This window comes from Chrysochloris asiatica, unplaced genomic scaffold (genome assembly GCF_000296735.1).
Source record: "Chrysochloris asiatica unplaced genomic scaffold, ChrAsi1.0 scaffold00102, whole genome shotgun sequence".
NCBI lineage: Eukaryota > Metazoa > Chordata > Mammalia > Afrosoricida > Chrysochloridae > Chrysochloris > Chrysochloris asiatica.
Window position 1 is genome coordinate 5,012,958 of NW_006408620.1, and position 21,056 is coordinate 5,034,013.

The 21,056-nt window shown below is 46.1% G+C and overlaps 1 protein-coding gene across 1 annotated transcript in view; it reads right to left on the reverse strand.

The window, feature by feature from the left end:
- Positions 1-21,056, reverse strand: part of SNX29 (sorting nexin 29) — a 567,324-nt gene that overhangs the window by 518,121 nt on the left and 28,147 nt on the right. The window contains exons 4-6 of the mRNA XM_006867206.1: positions 7,318-7,498; positions 2,715-2,785; positions 653-901 (exon numbers count right to left, since the gene is read on the reverse strand). Coding sequence (XP_006867268.1) covers positions 653-901; positions 2,715-2,785; positions 7,318-7,498 — 501 coding nt within the window. The remainder of the gene's footprint in view (positions 1-652; positions 902-2,714; positions 2,786-7,317; positions 7,499-21,056) is intronic.

Consider the following 21,056-nt stretch of genomic DNA (forward strand, 5'->3'; position numbering starts at 1 on the left):
CACACAACAGAACGCAACACCGCCCTGTCCTGAGCCTTCCTCCATGTTGCCAGTGGCTAGAGAGTGGGATCCCTAGTGACCCTGCACACAACAGAACGCAACACCGCCCTGTCCTGAGCCATCCTCCCAGTTGTGGTTGAGCTCATTGCTGCTGCCAGTGTCCCTCTATTAGCTAGTTGCTTTTTCACTGCATTATCTGTCCCACACCCAAATAAGGCTCTCAGGAGCCCTAGTAAACAGTGGGCTAAGCGCTGGGCTGTGCTCCACAAGCTTCATACCCACCAGCCACTCGCTCCCCGGGAGGAAGATGAGGCAGTCTGCCCGTGGACAGAGTTAGTCTCAGACACCAGAAAGCTGATGGGGCGGTTCTACTCTGTTCTGCAGGGCCACTAGGAAGTAGGTTTGGTTTTTTGCCAAAGCGCCTCTGGGTGGATTTGAACTCCACTGGTTGTTTGCTTTTCTACACTAGCATCTTTTTCAGTCTCAGTCCTCCATTGAGTGATTGAGGGTCAGTACTAAGAATCAGTGCAACAGTAACCAAAACTCCAAGCGCATCATTCGGAACAATGCAGAGGCCCTGCTTGTCCCCTGGTCAGGTGACAAGGTGTGTCCACCCAGCACAGCACAGTCTGCTGTCCTGGCTCTCGCTCACCGGCACCAACGTTCTTGGACAGAACGGGCAGTGGGTCGCTCTCCTGGTCAGGTCTGATGAGGATGGAGACAGCGGAGGACGCGGTGATCTCCCTGAGGAGGCTGCTCATGCCCTGCGTGGACTCCTTCAACAAGGAGGTCATGTTCTGCGTGGATTCCTTTAGGAGGTCCGAGACGGTCGGGGCAAACTTACTCTGTCCATTTAAATCCTTGTTGTCGATGTTAATAGCAAAGAGGATGGAGTTCAGACCTGCCAAAAAGAGGGGCCTGTCTGCAGGGCTGGCTGCTGAGCATCACCACATCTCAAGCATTATCAGCGAGAACACACAGCACAAGGTCACCATCAGCATCCATGAAAACCTTCCACAGTTCTTAAAAACACACATCTGCTAGATAGGTGTACACCAGAAGACTCCTTAATACGCTTGCCATAAGACGCTCTTTAAAAGCTGAACCAAAACTAACCCCTGGGGTCACCTTTTGGCTAAAGATGCAAACTGGCTCAAAAAAACCACAATCATCAACTGTAAGTACTGTTGTTGTTGTTGTTAAGTACTGTCGAGCCAGTTCCAACTCATTGCAACCCTGTATAGTGTTTCTGCAAGGAGCTCTGGTAGCGTAGTGGTTACGAATCGGGCTGCGAACCTTAAGGTCAGCAGTTCGAAACTACCAGCCGCTCCACGGGAGAAAGATGAGGCTTTCTACTCCCGTAAAGATTTACACCCTCGGAAACCCTGTACAGGGTCGCTATGGGTCGGACCCGACTCGATGGCACTTAACAACAACAACAACATAGTGTTTCTGCAGAGCAGCCGGTCAGTGTGAACTGCTGACCTTGCCTAGTGCCACACCACGACTGTTTACTGTGCTCCTGTTAAAAAACTTACCTATATGAGACCAAACGTTCAATGATTTTAAAACATGATGAGAAGGTGAGGGGGTAGGGAAACTAGATTCATGGAAACAGAACCACCAGAATGGAAAAATGAGACTGTTCACACACTGTGGAAGAACGTAAGCAATGTCATGTCACATTTCATGCAGAAACACTGAATGGGAATCTAAGCTGCTGTGTAAACATCACCAAGAACACAGTACTATTAAAAATTTTTTTAAAAAAAAGATTTCTATAAAACCAGGGTCAATAGACGTAGCTATCAGATCATTGTATCCTTCTAAGTGAGCACCTCTCCCTATCTGTAGGAAGAGTTCATCAGCAGAAAGTGATGGCTTCGGTGCTGACTCAGACAGCCTGGAGCAGTTACACTGCACCAACCCTTACTAACTCCAGTATCTGTACAATGGGGACAGTAAGTAATGTTTTCCTCACAGGACTGTAAATAGTAAAGGCAATCAATCACCCACCCAAAACCACTCAGCTCAAAAAGCAATCAAAAACTCTGTGCGTCATCATCATCATCACTTTAGGCAAAAGTTGCGCTGCATACACTAGCTACAGAGGAAGTTGTGGTCACACCCTGACTTTTTCTCATCCATGGACAAGACTTCCATGACTTGTGGGACTTAGTATAAACTTTGAGGGGCAGTAAGGAAGAGAAGACCAAAAATAAATACATAAATAAATAATGTGTAAGAGGTGAGTTGCTCACTCGTATTTACTTCCATCCCCTCAACAGCCCACCCAGCAACATCACCCTGGGCTTTCACATTTACAAATCATGTGCATGCTTCTTTATCATGCACGAACTGCTCACATGCCCAGGAAGGGTGACTGCTGAGCTGTAGGGATCCCCACCTAGCAGGTGAGCTGTCCAATGTGGCGCAGCCAGTGAGGACTGAAGCCAGGAGTAAAGGGCAAGGCTCCTGCCTCCACTTACCCAGCTCTTTGTATTACCTCTGCCCAGCCACAACCAAAACCTCTCCACTCTAGGCTTGCTCAGCCAGGTTACAGAATACTAGGTAACGTGAGTTGAAGAAGGCTGAGTGCCATAAAGAAGGACAGTGGCAATTGACTCGTAGTTAGCAAGAGACAGCCTGCCCTGGACAATGGACACTCCCCATACTTCCCAGGACCCGTCAGCCCTGGCTCTGGCCAGGCTTACCAGCTGCCATGGTAGGGAGCATGCTAGATCTCTCTTCATCCATCACAAAGGAGCAGTCTTCATAAAAAGTGCTGTCAATTGAAAGAGAAAGGAGGAAAGTTCTGAACAGTAGTTCTCCCAGTTCATCAGCCAAACAAGTCCGTTCTCTGGCTCCCTGGAAAATCCATGCCAGGTCAGCTCATAGTGGAGTCGGTATGTCTGAGACCTCTGCTGTTGTACCGTCTAGTTACAAACAAAGGATTGAATGCATCTATCCTACTTCCTGGTTGGTCCCCTGAGACCCCCCAAGCTGTAGAGGACTGAAATAGGCATGATATGTAAATGCAGCATTTATGAAGTGACAAACAAGGGACAAAGAGGGGGATGAGCTCCACTTAAGCAGTGTTTCTGGGAGAATCATTGGGAACCCAAGCTGGCCAACAGAGATCTCCTACTTTGGTTAATACAAGAAGAGACAATTTCAGAAATAAATGAAAGTGTTCTGTGGCTCCATCCACCAAGGTACTGACCTACCATACCTGCTAGAACTGTAAACCAGGAAGCCCAAGCTATCCCTAGAAAGGGCTAAAGAGTCCCACAAATCAAATCAGCAGGAGGAAGGTAGTCAAAGAAGCCTGTATGGTCTGCCAAGGTCATCAGGTCAATCAATGGTGCAGCCGGGGTGTCAAAGCAGATCTCCAGAGTCCAGCTCCCTGAGTCTTGATTGCGCCCTGCCAAGCAATAGACCCAAACAGCTTCTACCCTGTGGTTTTCCAGGACATGGGTGTCAAAATCAGGGAGTCAGAGCTAAACGCCACTAAAGGAGAGTTGGTGAGGAGGAACCTTCAGGTCAGCACAGTTGGAAACACAGACTGCTGACGTGACTAAATACATAATCGCAGGAGGAGAGAAGAGATGCCAAGGGTTCCATGGAATTACCCAAGCCAGAGGCTCACACTGGCATTATCCCTGGCCCCGAAATAGTGATGCTTTCAAAATCTGAACCAGTTTCACACAGAGTCATAACAAAAGCATGTGGCTTGTCCACATCAGTTAGTGAGTATGATTCCGGAACGTTCACCTTCATTCTGAACAGACAAGCTCACAGCAGCTGCCCATCTTTAAATGGAACTTGGAGACTGAGTATGCCACTCTGGTAACGTAGCAGGTTACGCATTGGGCTGCTAACCATAAGGTCAGCAGTTCGAGTTGACGAGCCCCTCCACAGGACAAAGATGAAGTTTGCTGCTTCCATGAAGATTTACAGCCTCGGAAACCCTACACAGGATCGCCACAAATCCAAACTGGCTTTAGAGCAATCAGCAACAACAGATATACTGACTCCGACTTACGTTTTAACAAGATCCCCAGACTCTTCTAATCTTATCTTTATAAAAATCTTAACATTCTCATAATCACCTGGGTATCAAGTTAAAAACTTAAGATTCTGATTCAGTATATCTGGGGGTGATTCAGTATATCTGGGGGTGGGGGGGATTGTGTACCCCCCAAGTCTGTTCCGAGTCATAGTAACCCAGTATAGGGTTAGTAGGGTCATCATTGCATCACTTACAGGGGATTTCCTTTATCTCTGCAATGGCTTCCACAGCATTCTCAAGGCTTTGACATGAATGTGGCTGACTACCCCATCAAAGGCTCAGGTTCAGCTACCTCCTCCTCTTGCTGTGGGATCTTTCTACCTCCCCACTCTACTAAATGTGAGTCCCAGTGTGGCGCTGCAGGATAAGCACTCACCAGACACTCCCCAGAAACGCTAAACAGGTTTCCTATGAGTCAGAACCAACCCTTAACAACAACAACAACAACAACTCTACTAAACAAGAAACCCTAGAGGTGCACTGGGTTAAGCTTATGCTGATAATTAGAAGGTCAGCAGTTTGAACCTGCCAGTTGCTCTGTGGGGAAAAGATGTGGCCGCCAGCTTCCTAACAGATGGAGCCCTTTGTGGGCCATTCATCTCTGTCCTACAGGGTCACTATGAGTCAAAACAGATTCAACAACACTGGGAACGCCTTCCTGAGCTGGGGTGTGGTCATGTGGTTTGCACCGGCCAATATACTGTGAGTTGACAGGAAGTATCCCTGTAGCTCTTGAAGTGCCAGAGTTCCATCCAATGGACCTCCGTTCCCACCTCAACAGTCAGGAAAGGATATGAGTAGACGGAGCCTGGGTCCCAGAAATGAGAACTCCTGGCTCATCCAGGATGGGCAATGGAGCACAAGAAAGAAATAAAGAAACTCGGGTGTCTCCAGCCACTGAGGGCATAGTGGTACTCATTACCATAATATACATATATCTACATAGCTTTCACAATATATGTATATACACAGCTTTGTCTATGCTGTTTCTAGGTGTTGTCAAGTCAGTTTCACCTCAGGGCAACTCCAAAACATCTTCAGAAGCAGGCCACTCAACCTGTCTTGCAAGGTACCTCTATTGTTGTTGTTAAGTGCCATCAAGTTAGTTCTGACTCATAGCGACCCTGTATAAGGTTTCTGACGAGTGATCAGTGAGCTGGAACCACTGACCTTGTAGTTCAAATGGCTTTGCAGTCTGGCGCATTAACCCACAGGGCCACACCAGGACTCCAAGGCACCTCTAGGTGAGTTCAAACTCCCAGTCTTTCAGCTAGCAGTTGAGAGTTTATCCATTTGTTCCACTCAGGGATCTACACTAGACTGGTCTATAAAGGCCAGGTATTCTATATAGCCTGCTCTATACTAATTGGGAAGGAGCTCTGGTAGCATAGTGGTTACGAATCGGGCTGCAAACCGCAAAGTCAGCAGTTCAAAACTACCAGCTGCTCCGCGGGAGAAAGATGAGGCTTTCTGCTCCCGTAAAGATTTACAGCCTCGGAAACCCTGTTCAGGGTTGCTATGGGTCAGAACCAACTCGATGTACTTAACAACAACAACAACATACTAATTGGGGAGTCCTGGTGTCTGACTGCCGGTTAATGCACTGGAATGCTAACTCAGTTTGAACTGCAAGGTCATCAGTTCAAGCTCATTAACCGCTCCTCGGAAACCCTGTACAAGGTTGCTATGGGTCAGAACTGACTCGACAGCACTTAACAACGATCTTAAATGGACCAATAAATAACATCAATGTAAAGGGAAAAAAGATTGAAGTTGGATTTACAATCGATACTCGTGGACGCAACAGTTAAAAACTCAAATGACTGCACTGCACAAATCTGCTGCAAGAGACCTCTTTAAGTGTTCAAGAGCAAAAGATGACAGTTTGAAGACTAAGGTACGTCTCACCCAAGCCATGGTATTATCAGTGGCCTCATCTGCATGTGAAAGCTGGACAATGAATGAATAAAATTGGAAATAATGGATGCATCTGAAGAATAGTGGTGCTGACAGATACTGAAAGGACCATAAAAACAAACAAATCAGTCTTCGAAGGACAGACAGAATGCTCCTCAGAAGACAGAATGGGAGACTTCCTCACAAACACTTTGGATCTATTATCAGGAGGGACCAGTCCCTGGAGAAAGGACATCATGCTGGGTAAACTGGAGGGTCAGTGAAAAAGAGCAAGCTCCCCAACAAGACGGATTGATACCGTGGCTGTGGGGGGTCAAACAGAACAACTGTGAGGATGGTGTGGGACCAGGCAGTGTTCTGTTCTGTTGTGTACACAGCCAACAGCACAACATACTGAAACAGTGAAAAGCATGTTTGTGAGCAAGAAAGAATAAGTAAACGTTTTTTAAATAGCAAATGACTTCTTTCCAAACTTAAATCTTACTTTTTTTAAGTCAATTTGGGATTGATTAACCTCAAAGAACAGAGGCCAAGGTTAAAAAAAATAAAAATAAAAAAATTACAGAATTGAAAAACAGAACTTGACAATGGACACTGAACACCAAGCATCGAAAGAGGAAGAGACTAAATCTGAAAGAAGCTCAAATTAACTTCCACAGAAGTGGAGAGCAGACTGGGTCCTGGGGCAATAGCTCCTCCCAGCCCACCCCACCCCACCCCAAGTCTTAACACAAACATGCACTGAGTGCTTGCTGCATGCAGGTGCCAGCCTGAGCTCTTCACTAGCTTTCTCACACTGATGCTCCCACCCACTATCCCACAGCACAGCTGAACCAAAGGGGGGTGGGAGGAGAACGGCTGGCTCACCCCAGTGGGAGAGGCTGGGATACAGAGCCAGACAGCTGCCCCAGAGTCTGGATCTGAACCACCCTGCAACTCCTCCAGGGTCCTGGTCTAGTCCAGGGGATCGCGCCTACAGCTCCTCCTCTCAGAGCACCAGCCCAGTGTTCAGCACCTTGGCCAGGGTTCAGTCCAGACGGAGTACTAGAGCCTGCAGGTGCGCGGTCTCCTAGGGCCTGGCCCAACCCACGAACCGGAGCCCTCAGCTCCGCCTCCCCTCCGGGTGGAGGGGGCCAGCCCAGCCCAGCCCACCTCCGCCTTCTCCTGGGAACTAGCCCAGCCCACGTACTGGAGCCCTCAGCTCCGCCTCCCCTCCGGGTGGAGGGGGCCAGCCCAGCCCAGCCCACCTCCGCCTTCTCCTGGGAACTAGCCCAGCCCACGTACTGGAGCCCTCAGCCGCCTCCGGGGGCCCAGCCCAGCCCACGTACCTGAGCCTGCTGCGGTCAGCCAGGAGCATGTGTAGGTAACGCTCCAGGGAGTGCTCGTTGAGGGCGCAGCGCAGCCAGGCGCGGCCACGTCCCACGTCGGAGGCAATGTGGCGCAGGGCGTAGAAGCGCTGCAGCTCGTGCTTGTTCAGGACCTCCCTCACGTAGTACCAGAACACGGGCTCTGGGGAGAAATGGACAGAGTGTCACTCGGGCTCAGGCACGCGGAGCTTCAGTCATCTTCCCTGGGCATTATGGAGGGTTCCTGCTTGGCGCAGAAAAGGTAGAAGAGGCTGGATAGGGCAGTCAAAATAAAATATGGCCCCCAAAACTGGTCATCCATGGAAAAAGCACATTCAACTAGTTCCTTCTAGTCTTTTTTCTAGAAATGTCCTTTTTATATATAAAAACCGACATCCTAGCAGGCTGAATACTTTTGGTGCCATAGGGGAAATAAACAAAAAAAACATTTTGAAGTCAGGACCAGTATCAATTTTTAACAAACTTAAGTGGACATCTCCCAAATCACTGAAACTTTGCAACAAGTTTCCTCGACAATGAAGAAACTGTGGCTGAAGTTCAGAAACAGGTGGCAGAAGACTGCAGAAGTATCAGAGCTGAGGTGTGGTTTCCCAATGAAATTCTCATATGACTGGCTACCCTCAAAGATCGAGCAGATGCACTGTTGTCATGGAATGAAAAACACTTCAGCTCAAAGTTTCCTCCCTTTTTTCACCAATGCAATTGTTCACTTTCTTAAAACTTGTACCTAATAAATGGGCTAAGCACTGGACTGTTAACTTCAAGGTCGGCAGTTCAAACCCACTAGCCGCTCCACAGGAGAAACACAAAGCTTTCTGCTCTGTAAAGATTGATAGCCTCTGAAACCCTAAACTTTGCTTTGAGTTGGAACAGACCTAACAAAAACAGTAAGCCAGAGTCATCATCCTGGGTCCTTCAAGAATATCAAGATTGGTCATCATGGGCTGGGCATTGGCTCTGTGACCCACAGCCCTCTTCTCTCGTCACCCATAAACTCCAGGAGCGCCTCAACTTTGAGATTTACTTTATGGGAAAAGAAACCAAGACTCGGTATGGTTGAGTGGCTAACCCATTTGAGGCTCATTACAGAGCTGTGTAATCAAGATTACCCCTTTGATATCTTAAAATCAGTGGTGCTGTGAGTTAATGCACTGGACAGTAAGGTTGGTTTGAACCGCAAGGTCAGCTGTTCATCCACTCCTTGGAAACTCTATACAGGGTTGTTATGAGTTAGAACCCACACAATGGCAATTAACAACAACAACGTAACTTTCTGAGCTGACCTCCATGCCTTGAATTTAAGTGGCCCAGGTCCCTCTCAGATGCCACTGTTTCAACTGGGCCTTTTTTTTTTTTTTTTAAGGTACCTTAACAAGAGTGAGACAAGTATATTACTGAGAGAACTTGCCTGAAACCAACTACTGAACACAGAGACATTTCAAAACATATTTTGCGTGGAATAAACCCGTGCCTGTATGAAGTAGAACCCTAGTAGCAATATATGTTGTTGTTATTGTTTACTTACCCTGGTATTGCAGGATAGAAATAACTAAATTTCTGCTGCCAGAACTGGGTGGTTACAATTCAGATGCTTATGAGAATCACAGACCCTTCTGAAATCTGACAGAATCTTTGAGCCTTTGGTTCCAAGGTTACACATCTATACACATCTCCATCCACTGGAAACCAGGCAAACAACCCAACAACCTCAATGCCTGAGGGTGCAAATGGCTCATGTGCCCACCTACTCACAGCAAAGTTGAGAGACTAAAGTCTATTCAGAAGAAAGACCTGGTGATCTATCCCAAAAACTCAGCCAGTGAACCACATGGAGCACAGCTCCACTCTGACAAACTGGGGATTGCTAAGTGTTTGACTCGACCCATCAGAAACCAGTCCATTTCAGGACAAATATATTACTCTGGTAGAGTGGTGGTGGCTGTGTGCCGTGGAGTCCATTCCGACTCATAGCGATGCTGTTAAGGTTTCCGAGGCTGTAAATCTTTACGGGAACAGAAAGCCTTATCTTTCTCCCGCAGAACAGCTGGTAGTTTCAAACTGCTGACCTTAAGGTTCGCAACCCAATTCGTAACCACTACGCTACCAGAGCTAGTAGTAGTTACAAATTGGGCAGCAAATCTCAAGGTCAGCAGTTCGAAACTACCAGCTGTTCCGCAGGAGAAAGATGAGCTTTCTGCTCCTGTAAAGACTTACAGCCTCGGAAACCCAGTACAGGGTCACTGAGTCGCAGTCCACTCCAGGGCACATAACCACCACCAGCAGCAGCACTGAGCAATGAACTGGGCAAGGCCGTGAGCTCACACAGGTGGAACATAATAAGGACTGACTCCAAAGGAGCTTCCTGTCTGGTAGACAGGACTGTCGAGGGTAAAAAACCCAGCTCTGTAATGAGCCTGTAATGGGTTAGCCACTCAACCATTATGAGGTTTACTTTTCCCATAAAGTAAACCTCAAAGTTGAGGTGCTCCTGGAGTTGACGGGTGAAGAGAGAAGAAGTCTGTAGGTCACAGAGCCAATCCCCACCTGCTTGGTAAACTGCTGCTGCTTTGAGGAATGTGGAGTCGGGTTCAGAACAAATGACTGCCCAGTCCTATACCATCCTCACACAATTGTTGGTGGTAGTTGTTGTTAAGTGCTGTCAAGTCAGTTCTGAGTCATAGTGACCCTGAATATGGTTTCCCAGGAGCAGCTGGCGAGCTTGAACCTCCAACCTTGTAGTTCAAATCGACCTTGCAGTCTAGTGCATTAACCCACAGCGCCATAGTAAAAACCAAATCCATTGCCGTCAAGCCAATTTCCAGCTCATGGTGACCCTACAGACAGAGGAGAACTTTTCACAGGGTTTTGGAGACTGTAAATCTTTACAGAAGCAGACAGTCTCACTCCTGTCCCTTGGAGCGGCTGGTGGGTTTGAACCGCCAACCTTGCTGTTAGTAACCCAACACTTAGCCCACTGCACAACAGAGCTTCTTTGCTTAGTATTTGTTATAAAAGTGTTACCTGTGTTCTTTCCTCTTCTCTTTTCTGTTAACACTGTCTAAATGTACATGCCAGGCCCCCTGGTGACTCAGCATTAAGCATTCCGCTGCTTCTGAAAGTTGGCATTCACACCCCAGCAGCTCTGTGGGAGACAGAATCTCCTGATCTGCTCCCATCAACGTGACAGCCTAAAAACCCTGTGGGACAGTTTACGCCCACCTGGGGTCACCAGGAGTCCAAATCGACTTGATGACACCTAACAACAACAACAAATGTGTACACACATAGGAGAGTGGGCACTTCTGTGTGTATCAGTGGATCAAGTCTACCTTAGGGGTTCATGTAGAAAATGTCTCCTTGGAATAAGTGGAAAAAAACACCAATAGGGCAATTCAGCGAGGATTACCATCTGTCTCAGTCCCTAAACACCAAACTAAATCTGCTGCTCAGCCCACGGGATCGGCTGCTCCCAACAGCATGCTTTCCACAGTCTGCCTCTGTCTAAAACCAGGGCATGGGGAATCCGGCCAAACACCACCCCGAGTTAGCAGGTCAGGTGCTTATTTTGAAACACATCATACAATCCATCCTCTTATGAAATCTTTTTGTAAGCCGAAATGGTGACAAGAAAAGAAGCAATTACCATTAATTTTCTGTCATTGTTGCTAAATGCCATCGAGTCAGTTCCAACTCATAGCGACCCTGTACTGGGTTTCCAAGCAGAGGGTGGTGGATTTGAACCACTGACCTTTTGGTTCAAACTGATTTTACAGTCCAGAGCTATATCCTACAGTGCCACACCATTAATTTAGATAGGAAGAAATCTCTGTGTGTTGCTGGACCCAAGAAATAATCTACCAGATCATACCAAATAACACAAAAAGTATAATATAATGCCAACATACAGTGTTCACAGACACAGTCATAGATAATGGCAGTCTGTCGCTGACATGTGGGGTGCAGTTCGCCACTTGGGGTGCAACTTTCCACTGTCACTGCTGGGGGCGCACACTGCCTCTTCAATGGCTTCGCTGCTGCAAGGCAAATGCTCAACGCTAGTTTTAGTGTTCTTCCTTTTTACAAAAAAAGCAAAAAATCCTCTTCGCATTTCAATCTGCTAGTGAAAGCAGGTACCAGTGCAGGGCTTTCATAAAAGTAAAGGGGCGCAAATGAATTTTCAAAAAGTGAGGGATACCTGTTTATCAATCTCTGATCAAGTGACTCACACCTGCAGCCTGTCTTTCCAGAAAGATGCAGCCTCCACCTTCTGATCTTGAGAGCCCTCCAATCACCTGTCAGTGTGTTTTCACCTTTCAAGTGCCCAAACTGCTACTGCCACAGAAAGCTTCCAAAACTTGTCAGGGAGATGCTGGATTAAAATTACACTAGTAATTCTAGTAAGGAATGGAATTACACTAGTAAGACTGGACTCCCGCTGCCAGATTTAACATGCTTTAATTAAAGGGCAGCTCACCTGCCATACAACACCCACCAAGTCCGTAATTTAATTTGGGATTACATACGCCATGGGTCGGAATCGACTCGACGGCACTTAACAACAACAACAACCCATGTCACTTAACAACAACAACCACCCATGTCTTGGGAGCATGGAGGCTCTACACAGTAAAGCACTGAACTACGAACCACAAGGATGGCAAATCAAGCCCACCGGTCACCTCCGCAGGAGGAAAGATGAGGCTTTCGGCTTCCGCAAAGATGTACAGCTTTGGAAACCATATACAGGATCACTGTGAGTCGGAACCAATTCGATGGCACACAACAACCCCTATCTTGTTGATGTTAAGTGCCGTCAAGTCGATTCCAAGTCACAGCAACCCTGTCTAAGGTTTCCAAGACTGTACACCTTCATGTGAGCAGAAAGCTTTCATCTCTCTCCCGCAGAGCTGTGGGTGAGTTTGAACCTTGTGATTAGCAGTCCAGCACTTATCCTACAGCACTCCCTTCCAACGGTGGGGCTAATTCCAAAAGTAGACAAGGGCTTCCCACTCTCTGAACACCTGAAAGCCCACCACCGGAAGACCAGGAGCCAGAGCAGCACTGTTGAGAGGAGCTCCCAGGAGCGTTTGGTGGTAAGGCAACAAGTAACACAGAGCTTTGGGCATCGTTTCTACTAGGCCTCGGCCTTAACTGATGCCAAGACCGCATCCTCTGGAAACCCAAACGAGGAAACACCCTTGGCTCAAATTTTTGTTCAGGTACCATGTGGCAGTGGCCTCCATTTTTCTCATCTGTAAAATGGGGATAACAGTGCCTACGTGTAAGGTTTGTGATGAGAACAACAAAAGAATCTACGAATACATGTCAAGGGCTTCTAATAAACGCAGTTAATACATACTAGCCGTGGCGGCACAGTGAGTTAAGTAATGAACTGCTAACCCCAAGGTTGGCAGTTCAAAGCCACCAGAGAGATGCAGGAGAAATATGAAGCTGTCTGCTCCCATAAAGATTACAGTCTCGGCAACCCTATGGCGGTGTTCTACTGTCAGGATCGAATTGACAGCTGTGAATTTTGGGGTAGAATAATTATTGTAAACATACCTCACAAATAGCTGGTGTTCAATGAAAAGCAGCTATTAATATCACTGTCATTCCTGAACCAAAGCAAAGACACTAATGCAAACACCTCCCCACCTCCCACCCCCAACACAGCAACGTGACCCATTTGGTTTCCAGCCCTACCCTGGCCTCCCACAGGCTGGGCAGACCTCACTCTGATGCCAGCTCTGCTGAATCCTGCCTTTAGCATTCTGATCCTCTCTTCTTGGAAGAAGCACATGCAGAATGCTACTTAGAAACCAGGATGGCGAGACTTTGTCTCTCATACTTCCAACATGTTCTTCAGTCCCTGAAGGACACCATGCTTGGTAAAGTAGAGGGTCAGTATAAAAGAGAAAAAGCCTCAAATGGGGGGGGGGGGGGACTGTGGGGAGCATCCATTTTTAATTTTTACAACACTGTATGAAAATATTCTTTACCTTAATTGCTGAGTTTGGTGGGCTCTCCCTTGAATTTTGAACCCAAAGCAAGGGCCTTATTTGCCTTATCCTAGTCCTGGCCCTAAGGAGCTCTGGTAGTGTAGTAGTTACAAATCGGACTGCGAACCTCAAGGTCAGCAGTTCAAAACTACCAGCTGTTCCGCAGGAGAAAGATGAGGCTTTCTGCTCCCTGTAAAGATTTACAACCTCGGAAACCCTGTGCAGGGTCGCTATGAGTCAGAACCAACTCCACGGCACATAACCACCACCACCACCAGTCCTGGCCCTAGATAACATTGGTGTGCACCCAAGTCCCACCTAAACCACTGAAAAAGAGGCCCAGCCTTTTAGTAGGGGCCAGTAGTATATTGTACTTGTGGGCCAAATGGAGCCTGCCACCTGTGTTTCTAAGGACAGTTTAATTGGGACATAGCCACACTGAGTGTTCACACATTTGTGGCTGCTTTCAAGCTACAATGGTTGCTGCAGTTGCTGAGTGTTTCCAAAAGGCAGCTGGTGGGTTTGAATTGCTGTCCTTGCGGTTAGCAATCCAGTGTTTATTCTACAACATCATACCTTTGTTGTTCTGACTTATAGCAACTCAGCAGAGGGTATTCAGGGAGCGGCTGGTGAGTCTGAACATTGCAGAGCTGATTAATGGCAACCCAGACCTTATATCCCACAAAACCTAAGCGATGTATTCTCGGGCTATTTACAGGAAGTCAGCTACTCTTGTTCTAGAACTCGTGTAAGCCTGAAGCTACTTGGGGCTATTTCCCCCTATCAGGTGCAGAGAGCCCTCTGGGTGAGAAAGGCCCCTCTGGAGAAGATGGGGTGAGAGAGAAACAGCTGGAAGAATACTGAGTCCTTGAATCCAACCCAACTCCCAGATTTCCCATGTACTTGAGTAATAAGCATTTGCTTTTGCGTCAGTTTGACCGGCTGCCGTCACTTGCAGGCCCCACGCAGTGAGTGAGGTATGGAACATTGTCCATCCTCTGACGCTCATCCATAGACAACTGACAATACACCAGGCCCAGAGCCAGGCAAGGGAAGCGGCCTCTGTGTTGAAGGCATCACCCAACAAGAAAACCCACCTCACAGGGAGGCATGCAAGAGTTACAGCGGATAGAGACAGATACTGGGAACTGATGGTACATGGAAGGGGGTTGGTAATGAAACCAAATATATGATTCATTGAATGTAAAACTGACGAACTACTCTGTAAAATTTCACTTGGATAACAGTTAAAAACTTTTTTAAATCAAGGAAGAAAAAGAAAACCAACCTTCCAGAGCTGGGCTCCTAATAAGAAGGGTTTAGCCTCCTCACACAGCGCAGTCTGGAGGTATGCAAGACGCTCAAAGGCACCATCAGGCCCTAAGTCTCCAATTCTCTTCACCTCCTCGTGACTCTGGGTAGCACGTTGGCAATTAGAGTTGGAGAAAGAGAAAGGGCAAAGCCCCTTTGATGGGATACTTAAAGACTTCCAGAAAACCTGAGGGGAGCGGAGACGGGAATGTCAACACTGGCTCCATCACCCACGACCCACTCCCTAGAGAAGGACCTAGCACAACCCCAAACAAGACCAGGGTTCTGGGAGGCTGCAGAAGACGAGGACAATGGATGTTAGGGAGGCGTGGAGCAGAACTGCCCATAGAAGCTTGCAGCCATTCCAAGAGCAAAAGACCCAACGAGTTCTCCTGTGTTCCAGTCTGAGGTCTGGGAGGGTCCAGGAGGGTCCAAATTCCAGTCACCTCCCACGCTGGACAAGCCTGACAAGACAGAAATGGACGGGCTTTTTCTGCTCCCTCAGCCAGCGCTCTCAGCAGATCCCACCCCAACCCCACCCCCCCAGGCCTCCTCTACCCACAAGGCCCTGATTTGCATGTCCATGAAGACAGCAGCAAAACAGAGGGAAGCGAAACTCTGACAGTGCTGCAGAGGTAAGCAGTGGACTTCCCCTCACAGTCAAAGGAATGGCCCAGTGTTCTGGCACATGTGGCTTCTTCCAAAGATAATTTTCTACAGAAATGACAACCTTACCCGAGGTGGCCCAATGAAGCAAAATAGAAAGTGTGCTTTGGTAGGGTTAGATGCAACCGACTGCTTTCAGAAGACCCCACAGAGGAAGAGGAAAATCGGTTTCTGTCATTTTGCCATGGGGACTTCATGAATACCACCTGTTGGCTACTGGCTTGAGGACACACTGACAGCTGAGTCCTGACGGGGTCTCACAGGACAGTGAGCTGTGTGCCCTAAGTCAGGGTTCTTGGGTCTTTATTCTTAGTGTCATCCTCGGTGGAGAAAAGATTGAATTTATCAAGGATTTCCGCTTACTTGGATCAACCATCAACACTCACGGAAGCAGCAGACAAGAAATCAAATGACATACTGCATTAGGCAAATCTGCTGCACAAGACCTTTTTAAAATGTTCAAGAGCAAAGATGTCAGCTTGAGGACTAAGCTGTGCCTGACTCAAGCCATGGTGTTTTCAATTGCCACATATGCATGTGAAAGATGGATAATGAAATAAGGAAGACAGTAGACGAGTCGATGCATTTGAATTATGGTGTTGGCAAAGAATATTGAAAGTACCATGGACTGCCAGAGGAACAAACAAATCTGAATTGGAAGAAGTACTACCAGAATGCTCACTAGAAGCTAAATGATGAGACTTCATCTCTTATACTTTTGACATACTATCAGGAGAAACCAGTCCCTGGAGAAAGACATCATGCTTGGGAAAGTGGGGGCTCACAGATAAAGAGGAAGACCCCCAACAAAGAGGACTGGCACAGCGGCAGCAGTAATGGGCTCAAGCCTAGCAAAAGTTGTAAGAAAGGCATAGAACTTGGCAGTATTTCATTCTGTTCTATATAGGATGGGTTGCTATGAGCTGAGTCTACTTAACTGTTGTTATTGTTAAGTGCTGTCGAGTCGATTCCGACCCATAGTGACCCTGTATAGGGTTCCCAAGGAGCAGCTGGTGAGTTTGAACCACCAACCTTGCAGTTCAAATGACTTTGCAGTCTGACGCATTAGCACACAGCGCCACACCAGGACTCCTAACAGTAACAATATACGAGGGTACATTAAAAAGTTCATGGGAAAAATTAATGAAAAGATAATACAATTTTCCCACAAACTTTTTGAAGCCCCATCACATGTTGTTATATAACATTCTTGTAAGGAATTCTCCAGTTTTTTGCTCCCGTAAAGATTTCCAGCCTCGGAAACCCTGTGCAGGGTCGCTATGAGTCAGAATCAACTCCACGGCACATACCCACCACCAACACACCTTCAGCGGTGGATGCCTGGTGTGGTGCCACAGGATCAGCACTGTACTGAAAACCACAAGGTCGGCAGTTCAAACCCACCAGCTGTTTCTCAGAAATCCTATAGAGGGTTGTAAGTCAGAACTGACTTGACAGTGCTTAACAACCACCACCAGCTTTATCAGTAAATTATTCCATTTAAAGAAAAATGTCAATTGCATACAAACTCACACAGGAAACAGGAGGAACAAAGAAGGAGAGGCGGAATACACATTCCAACTTGTTTGATGAGGCCAGAATAACCCTGATCCCAAAACATAAGAATTACAAGCAAAGACACTGAGAAAAAAAAAAATCACCCTAATCCATAAACGTTGTTGTTGTTAACTTCCTCAAGTAGGCCCTGTCCAACGGTGACCCCATGCGTTAAAATGTAGGACGGTTCCATTGGCTTTTTTTGTTTGGGGCTTCTTTTGTGCATTTGTTTGTGACTTTATGGGGTTGCTATAAACTTTACAGAAACAACTCACCAGGCCTTTCTTCTCTGGAATGACTAGCTGAGTTCAAACCACCTACCCTGAGGTTAGCAGATGATTGCAAACCAACTGTACCTGTTGTTAAGTGCCATTGAGTTAGTACTGACTCACAGCAACCCTGTATAGGTTTTCTGAGTAGCAGCTGGTGGGTTTGAACCACCAACCTTATAGTTAGCAATCCAATGCTTATCCAACAGTGTCACACGAAGACCCCACTTGTGCATAACAACCCATAAATACAGGCACAAAAATCTCCAAATGAAATCCAACAATACATAAAGATATACCTTTATCGATATATCCTTATCAAGTTGGGTTTATTCTAGAAATGCAAGGTTGGTTTAACAGGAATTCAATTTCAGTAGCTGCAGAACAGCACTTAATAAAATTCAGTATCCATTCATGATTTAAACTCCTAGCAACCATAAAGGAACTTTCTTAATCTGATCAACTTTTTTCTGTAAAAGCAGAAAAAACACAAGGACGTCCGTATTTCTAATGTTATCCAACAACATACTAGAGAGTGCAATCAAGGGGGGGAGGGGGGAATATGATTCCATATTTCAACAGTCCAAAAGAATCATCAGATACACTATCAGAATTTAACAAGATCACTGGATATATAGTCAACACAGAAAGATGAATCACATTTCTAATCACCTCCCACCCACCCCTACCCACCCCCAAAAAAAAACAGAAAATGAAAATTTTAAGACCATCAAAAATCACAGTTGATTTTGACTTCTGATGTGACACTACAGAATCAGCACTGGACTGTGAACCACAACGTCTACAGTTCAAATCTACCAGCTGATCCTTAGAAACCCTATACAAGGTCGCTATGAGTCAGAACTGACTTGAAGGTACTTCACAAAAATAAATCTAACAGAGGATGTTCATGGAAATCTACAAAAACATTTGTGAGAGCTATTTTAAAACCCAACGCCATTGGCCAATTCTGCTCATAGTGACCCTATGTAGGGGGTCTCCAAGGCTGCAAATCTTTACAGGAGCAGACAGCCTCAGATTTCTCCCAGGGAGAGGCTGATGGGTTTGAACTGCTGACCTTGTGGTTAGCCATCAAGAGTTTACCCTACAGTGTCATCTGGGTATTGTTAAGTGTTGTGTTGTTGAGTTTCAACTCATAGTGACCCTGTGTAGGGTTTCCAATGCTGCAAATCTTGACAGGAGGAGAAAGTCTCATCATTCTCCTGCAGAGTGACTGGTAAGCTCAAACCACCAGCCCTGTAACTCCCATACAAGTGCTTCTTGTATGGAGCTGCCGTAGGAGGCATCTACCATGTTCTGGGGTTGGAAATGCACCATATTCTAATCTGAGATTTCTTCCCACACTCATATACAAACTCACTGGAGTCCCAATCAAACTCCCTACATATTTTTGTGCATTTGTGTATATGGGTATTGACAGTATAATTCAAAATGCAGATGGAAATGAGAAAACCCACGATACAGCCAAAACAAGCTTGAAGAAGAATGAGATCCAAAACTTTACATTTATCAGATGCAGACTTTTCATGAACATATAATAATTAAGGCAATGTGTTATTGGCATAGCATACACATGTCCTATGACTTAACAACTCCACTCCTAGGTAGGTATGCTCCAACTGAAATGTGTGTATGTACCTACTGTTGTTGTTGTTAAGCACTGTTGACTCATAGCTATCCTGTACAGGATTTCTGAGGAGCGGCTAGTGGCTTTGAACTGCCGACCTATCGGTTAGCAAGCCAGGGCTTATCCTACAACACCAACCACGACTCCATATGTATTTATACATTTTCCTCTTGTTGTTTAGTGCCATTGAGTTGATTCTGACTCATAGCCACTCTGTATATAGAGTTTCCAAGGAGAAGCCGGTGGGTTTGAACTGCTGACCTTAGCAGTCTAGTGCCTAACCAACAGCCACACCATATTTATAAAAAATGTTTTATCATCGAAACACATGTACAAACCAGTCACAGCAGGCCTACAATGAGGCTTCAAAACACTGGTTGAAAAAAACAGAAAGAAAAGATCATGGACTTTTTTCACAGACTTTTTTAAGTCCCATCATTCTAACTATGAACAACCCATTTGCCATCAATGTGCTGTTGCGTCAGTTCCAACTCACAAGGACCCTGTATAGGGTTTCCAAGAGAGAGGTGTTAAGATTGAACCACCAACCTTGTGGTTCAAGCTGACCTTGATGAAGTCTTACAATGCCAGACTGTAAAATACCCAACATCAAAGGAAAGGAAAAGGACAGACAACGACAAAGGTGCCGAGTTAAAGTTGTGACACACAAAAGAGAACAAGTCAAAAGTATTGTTATAAGATATACATATATATAGTTATGAAAATCATAGAACCCGTCAGTAAACAAAAGCACCCAAGTGTGAAGCAATTATATCTCAACATCTCAGTCGATATACTTCTGAAGGTGTTGTCTCCATCTTAAACCCTTCCCTGAAGAATTCTGCATTCTGCTGTTGACACCACATGAAAAAGGCAGTGTTGGCGTCCACGAGGGACTCAAATTGTTCACCTTTTCAATGTTCTTTGAGTTCTGTAAACAAAGAGAAGTCTACAGAGGCAAGAGCAGGACTGCAGGGTGAATGGGGTGAGGTTTCCCAATGAAGTTCTCATAGGACCGCCCTTGTCCTCAAAGAATCATCAGGAGTGTTGTCAAGATGGGAAAAGAGTCCTCAGTGAACCTTTCCTGGCCTTGTTCTCACCCATGCACTTTTCAAGTTTCTTAAAACTTCTTCTTAATAAGTCCCCATGATTGTCCTGTGTCCTTCTGTCAAGACTGTCCCTTTGGACAGTTGCTATAATCTTCTAAGCTGACCTCTCCGCCACGAAACTTTAATTGGCCCAAAAGATCTCTTTAAAAGTCACTATTTTGATTGAACCTTTCTTTTAGAAGACCCCCGCCCCAGAGGAGATTACGACAGGCATTAATTACTATGAACTTGTCTGCAGCCATGCATGATCTCAGAGACATGTTTAAGTATGTTTTATTTGGAAAACACCCATGCATGTATGAATTGGATCCCTAGTAACAAGACTTTTTAACTGACCCTAATAAATGACCTTCCAAATCTGGCCAAACACACGCTGGAGAAGACAGAGCCTGGTTACTTTGGGAAAGAATTGAAGCAAAGTTGACCAGAAGATTGGGGGCAGGGGGGGAGGCACATGTGGCGATGCATGCTTGCCACGTCGATTCCTTAGTTGTAGATGGTAGGAATACTAATGGATTCACTCTGTAATAATCTTTTTTTTTTTTTTAATAATCTTTTGAGTAGTACATTTAAGACTTCTACATTCATCTCTGAACAAATCAATAAAAGTTTGGTTGTGAAGTGCCATCAACTTGGCTCTGACTCAGAGTGACCCTGTATATACAGTCTCCATGGAAAAGCTGCTGGGTTTGAACCACCGACCTTGTGGTTAGTAGCCCAATGTTAAGGTTACAAAATTCATCACTGCATTCATTCAGTACCAGAAAGGGGACAACGGAAAACCTCGAGGTGAGCTGTTACAAGCTTAACATGTTCAATAAAGTATTTCACTTATCCTGGACCATGGCCTCCAAAGACAAAAGTAAAATATCAACATGTAGGGACCCAAAAGTGTTTTCCTCTTGATTCCAACAACAGGAAAACAGTGGTCTACATGTCACAATGCACTCTAGCTCAAGTGTCAGGGGGTGACAGGGAGAGGTGGAGAAGGAAAAACATGCTTGCCCCATTACAGAAGGCAGCAGTATTCGGCTCCTGCCCCAGACGTCCCAGGCAAAGAAAAGCTACACACCCACATTTCTTTTTTTTTTTTTTAAGGTTTTTATTGTGGATTGAGTGAAAGTTTTCAGGGCACATCATC